This window comes from Tympanuchus pallidicinctus, unplaced genomic scaffold, assembly GCF_026119805.1.
Source record: "Tympanuchus pallidicinctus isolate F22 unplaced genomic scaffold, pur_lepc_1.0 scaffold15, whole genome shotgun sequence".
In the NCBI taxonomy this organism is placed as follows: domain Eukaryota; kingdom Metazoa; phylum Chordata; class Aves; order Galliformes; family Phasianidae; genus Tympanuchus; species Tympanuchus pallidicinctus.
In genome coordinates this window covers 35239928-35245822 of record NW_026294669.1, presented here as the reverse complement: position 1 = coordinate 35245822, position 5895 = coordinate 35239928, and the positions used below count along the sequence as shown (strand labels likewise).

Here is a 5895-nt window from a genome sequence, read left to right as displayed (position 1 = left end):
GAAGGAGCATAGTCTATGGCATAGAGCAGAGAGCTCAAAGAGCACAGGGCTGTTGCTGTTGCTTCAGAGCTGCCCGGAGTTTTCTTGCAGTGCAGCTCTCCCACATTTCTGCAGGAATGGCCCTGCTGCTTCCTTCTCATCCACAAGTCTCAGTGTCGCTGCTTCTGCTGCTGTCCGTGCTCAGCTTGGCTGCCGGTGGGAAGCTGCTGGTGGTGTTTGTGGATGGCAGTCCGTGGTTCAGTGTGCTGGAAATGTTAGAAATTCTGAAGCAGAAAGGACATGAAATTGTCGTCGTTGCACCTGAAGCCAATTTAAATGTAAGGCGATCAGAGAATTTTATTTTGAAAACCTACCGTGTTGACTTCCCACAAGATGAGATGGATAGCAGTTTTGACACATTTTTAGCGGATCTATTGGAAGAAGGATCATTTCTGGAAAGATTTTTTAGACTACGTGAAAATCTGAAAAAAAGATTTGATTTAGGTTTCCTATCCTGTGAACAGTTTTTGTACAACACAGAACTTATCAGATATCTCAAGGAGAGTAACTTTGATGCTCTCTTAACGGATCCTGTACTGCCCTGTGGAGCAATACTGGCCGAGCATCTTTCCATCCCTTCTGTGCATTTCATGATAGGAATACCATGTGGATTAGATTTTGAGGCCACCCAGTGTCCCAGTCCCCCTTCTTATGTCCCCAGGCTATTTTCAGACCTTACAGATCACATGAACTTCCTCCAGCGTGTGAAGAATGTCATCTTTGACACCTCCAATCTCTTTCTTTGTGACTTTATTTATAAACCATTTGAAAAACTGGCTTCTGAGTTCCTTCAGCGAGATGTGACCATGCTAGATCTCTATCGTAAGGCTTCTGTATGGCTTCTGAGGTATGACTTTGTGCTAGAATATCCACGACCATTGATGCCCAACATGATTGCAGTTGGAGGAGTAAACTGTGCTCACAAGCAGCTCTCTCAGGTGGGTTGTGCTCTGTTTTTTAGTTCTTGCCTTATACAATTCTTTGCTTCTGCTTTTGCTGCGTAGGCAGCCCCATCTTTCACTTGCAAAATATGCTCAAACGAGAGTCAGCAAGTTGTTTCTAACTTGCTTTTGTTTTGCTTTTAAGGCATCATTTTCCTAGTTGGTTGAGGATAGGCAAGTGCTTGTGGTGAGTGTAGGCAAGTTTCCCTTCTATGTATGCCACCGGAGTGGTGCTCCACCCTGAGAGCTTCAACCTTCGTTAGGAAGCAAATCTATGTGAAGGAAATGTATTCGTCAACACTGGATTTGTAACAGACTACTTTTCATTATGTGTTATTGAACTACCTTTTGTATGGAGTCGAGTCCCTTTGCTGTCTCATGAGTACCTCAGAGTGAGTGAAGGAAGGTTGGTAGAAAATGTGAGGGGCTGTGAAACAATCAGATACAATCGTGTAACTTGGCAAATTGACACCACAGGGAGCAGTGTCTGTTATTTACTGAGGTATTTCCACCAGGCTTCTGTCCTGGGGCACATTTCCTGCCTGACCACTGCTTTCTTTGTCAGTGAAATTGTCTGCAACACACAAGGCTATTTCCAAAGACCAAAGATGAACAGGAGTGCCAGAGGTGATGAACACTCAAGCTACGAAGAAGCAGCGTCTGTGTTTACAGGCAGACCTGAGACAGGCTGTCCTTGGTGATGTTAATCACTGAAATGCCATCAGTGTTGTGAGACTGAAGAAGGTTTGGTGGCATGGTTGATCCTGGTGAATTACACAACAGTTGCCAAAGTGTTTTCTTCCTTGAATTTCTTGCGGAGCCACTCCCAATTGAATAGAAATTCTTTGCGCTTATAGTGAATGTCTGTGTGGGACTTTGTACCCACTACAGGGAGGAATTGCCAAGTTCAATGAAAAGTAGGACAAAGTACTCTATTTCCTGACTTCTCTAGTCAGATTGCGGCCAGGCACTGCAATGTGCTGCCCAGAGAACCTGACGAGGCCTCATCCCCAGAGTTGCAGCAGATCATTTTTCAATAGAGCTTTGGTCAACATGATCCACTGAGTGGATACCATGCCAGAGTACTGGGTGAGATTAGCAGCCCCTTGCAACACAACCATTCTGTGATTCTACCGTTCTGTGGGTGTATGATGGGACCTGCAAGCAGATGTGGGTAAAAGAGGGCAGAGCTAACCCCTCCCTCTGTGCTTTGGGACTGTTCTGAGGCACAGGAAGTACGTCACCTCACTGTGTGGGTGATGCATTCTGCACACCAACCAGGGATGGTGCTTCATTCTTCATCAGCCTCCCCATTCCAGCATCTTGAAAATCTCTTTCACATCCAGTGTTGGCCCATAGGACTTCTAGAGATGAATGTTCAGCAGGAGAGGCCATGCCCAGAGAAGAGAGAGCAGCTGCTGCTAGGCGCAGTGGTGATGTGGGCATGACAGATCTCCTGTGGATGCAAAAGTTTCACCCTGAGGGAGGCTATTGGAAGCACAGAGCCACATGGACCTATTCCTGCTTCCTTCCAGGGTCACACACCACTCCTCCTCTAAAAGGAACAGATGGGGCATAGCTGGTGGGAGCAGTGGCACCACCCACCATGGACTTTGTTGAATTCCAGTGCTGGCATCCAGCCTTTAATCAAACCAGTGATTAAACATTTACCACACAGCAGTCACATATTGAAGGATCACAACCTATTGCATAGAGCAGATTGCTTAAAGAGCTCAGGGCTGTTGCTGTTGCTTCAGAGCTGCCCGGAGTTTTCTTGAAGTGCAGCTCTCCCACATTGCTGCAGGAATGGCCCTGCTGCTTCCTTCTCATCCACAAGTCTCAGTGTCGCTGCTTCTGCTGCTGTCCGTGCTCAGCTTGGCTGCAGGTGGGAAGCTGCTGGTTCTATCCATGGATGGCAGTCCCTGGTTCAGTGTGCTGGAAATGTTAGAAATTCTGAAGCAGAAAGGACATGAAATTATCGTCGTTGCACCTGATGCCAATTTAAACGTAAAGCCATCGGAGAATTTTATTCTGAAAACCTACCCAGTCCCGTTCACTGAGGAAGGGCTGCTTGGCCGCTTGCAGTCATTTTTAAAGGATCTATTTGAAGAAGGATCATTTCTGAAAAGATTTTTTAGAGAACGTGAAAATATGAAAAAATTATCTGAGTCAACTACCAAAGAATGTGAGCAGTTACTGTACAATGAAGAACTTATCAGATATCTCAAGGAGAGTAACTTTGATGCTCTCCTTACGGAACCTGTACTGCCCTGTGGAACAATACTGGCCGAGCATCTTTCACTCCCTTTTGTGTATTTCATGATGTTTCTACCATGTGGATTAGATTTTGAGGCCACTCAGTGCCCCAGTCCCACTTCTTATGTTCCCAGGGCATTTTCATACCTTACAGATCACATGAACTTCTTCCAGCGTGTGAAGAATGTCATCTTTGACACCTCCAATCTCTTTCTTTGTGACTTTATTTATAAACCTTTTGAAAAACTGGCTTCTGAGTTCCTTCAGCGAGATGTGACCATGCTAGATCTCTATCGTAAGGCTTCTGTATGGCTTCTGAGGTATGACTTTGTGCTAGAATATCCACGACCATTGATGCCCAACATGATTGCGGTTGGAGGAGTAAACTGTCCTCACAAGCAGCTCTCTCAGGTGGGTCATTCTCTTCTTTTAATTCTTCTTTGCTTCTGTTTTTTTCTGTGTATGCAGCTCCATCTTTCATTTGCAAAATATGCTCAAATGAGTGTTAGCAAATTGTTTCTGACTGGCTTTCTTTTCCTTTATAAGTCGCCATTCTCCAGTTGGCTGAGTACAGGAAAACGAGTGTGGCGAGTGTAGGGATGAGTCCACCTTGAAAGCTTCCACCTTCTGTAGAAAGTGAATGTATCTGAGGTAAATTTATCTCTGAAGTGAACACTGGATTTGTAATGGACTACTTCTCATTAGGTCTTATTCATAAAGGAATTGTATGGAATGGAGTAACTTCGTTACTGTCATAAGGATCTCACAGAAAGCGATAGAAAGGTAGTTGAGAATCTGAGAGGCTGTCAAATCATCACAGTCAGATATAATCATTCTACTTGGCAAATATGGGGTGAAGAATTTATAGAGAAACACACAGCAGGCTTCTGCGCTGGGACACCACTGCTGCCTTTCCACTTCTTTCCTTGTCCGTGAAATTGTCTGCTGTACATGAGGGTATTTCCAAAGCCAGAATTCTACAGGAATATTATGTGTCAAGCAGACTCAAGCTAGGAAGCAGCATCTGTGTTTAAATAACAGGGAGACCGCAGTCAAAGATTGCTGGGTAATGACCGTGTGATATCTGAGATGCCGTCGATGTTGTGAGCCTGAAGGAGGTGTGGTGGCATGGTGGATCCCGGTGAATGGCACGAGAGCTGCCAAAGCATTTTTCAGTGTTTTTCTCCTAGAATTTCTTCCAGGGCTGCTCTCAGTAGAAGAAAAATTCTTTTCTCCAGTTTCTCCGCAGCGTTTAAGCACTTCAATCCCACTCAAATCAACCTGATCTGGATGTCTAAGGAAGTCCTCAGGGTGCAACTCCTCAACATTAGATCAAATCCGCCATGGTGTTATACAGGAGTGTCTACACCTCAGGGGTAAAAAGCACTGAAACATTTTCCAAATCTCAGTAGAATTATAGAATTGCTTGAGTTGGAAGGGATCCTTACAGGTCGTTTAGTCCCACCCCCCTGCTGAATCTCTCCAACTGCCATTTGCAGCCATTACGTGACTTGATAGCCATGACTGCTATCAAGAAAAGTTTGACTCCACCATAACTGTTGATCCGTCTAAAGCAGTTGCAGGCTACTGCAGAGTGTGACAGAGAACAGGACTTCCAAGATCCTGATTTTATGTTGTTGTTTCGTTTTGTTTTGCTTTTCTCCTCAAAAGTCTTAGCACAGCACCTGCAGAAGCAGCTCAAAAGCTTTCTCCTCCCTTTCTTCTAGTAATCAGAGGACAGAAGTGGAAAATTCCCACTGTCTCATAGCACAGCTAGGTCTTCTTAACTTTGTTTGAAAGTAGCAATTTTCAAGAAATCTCAAAACATTTTGGCCCAAACCTCAAATTTACTAACTCTAACGTGCCCCCTTGATCAAGGACTGCCTTTTCTGATGCATCATTTCTTTCACAAAGAAGTTTGTCCTGAGCCACTCTCTTATGAACTCCTGTGATCCCTCGTAAACAAGGACAGCTTATTCTGCTTTGTCGTGGCTGATGGAAAAAAGCTTTGGTTAATATGTTGCTCAAACTTTGGTGACACCACTGCTAGGCTTGCAGGCTCCTGTTTACTGCTGCCAACTTGGTATGTGAACTCTGGACGCTTTTCCTAGCAAAAGCGGAGGGAGGAGGCAAAGCTGAAACATTTTATAGAGCTAAAGATTACAGATCAAGTTACAAAATGAGATGCAACTGATTTTTGCTTTCATGTGCCGTTTGGTAGAAATGAGAAGTTCTCTTCTCCTGCCAGCAGCCCCATGCAGTTAAGTGGAAATACCAGATGTACGCTGAGCTTGTTCGCTTCATTGGTGAAATATGTTTTCTTGACCCGACCCTTTGAGAAATAGTTATGTTTTCACTCAGTCATGTATCAGAACTGACCAATGTGTTCTCATTTGCTTGTCAGTACCTCTTATGCAACGAAAAGTTAATGAACTATCTCCAGGATGACAAATTTGATGCCATCATGATGAATCCCATGTTTCCCTGTGGACCAGTCGTTGCTAAATTTCTCTATTCAGTTTATTTCACGTGTGGTCTTCAGTGTGGCTTAGACTACAAAGCCACCCTTCATCCCAGTCCTTACGTGCTCAGGACTTACAGATGTACTTAGCCTTCTCCTCAAGGATTTCTGCCAGGAAAAGCTTCAATGAAGATGCCT

The 5895-nt window shown here is 44.5% G+C and overlaps 1 protein-coding gene across 47 annotated transcripts in view; it reads left to right on the top strand.

Annotated features, from left to right (window-relative positions):
- LOC128076891 (UDP-glucuronosyltransferase 1A1-like) overlaps window positions 1-5895 on the top strand; it is a 50174-nt gene that overhangs the window by 19803 nt on the left and 24476 nt on the right. For 8 of the 47 annotated variants that reach the window (XM_052675285.1, XM_052675284.1, XM_052675292.1 and 5 more), the window contains one exon: window positions 3437-3471. The exons of 8 other annotated variants lie outside the window; for them this stretch is intronic. In XM_052675285.1, coding sequence (XP_052531245.1) covers window positions 3437-3471 — 35 coding nt within the window. Of the gene's footprint in view, window positions 1-673; window positions 887-2750; window positions 3384-3436; window positions 3648-5895 lie in introns of those variants that run through there. 31 more of the 47 variants (XM_052675310.1, XM_052675307.1, XM_052675304.1 and 28 more) reach the window with 13 other exon arrangements.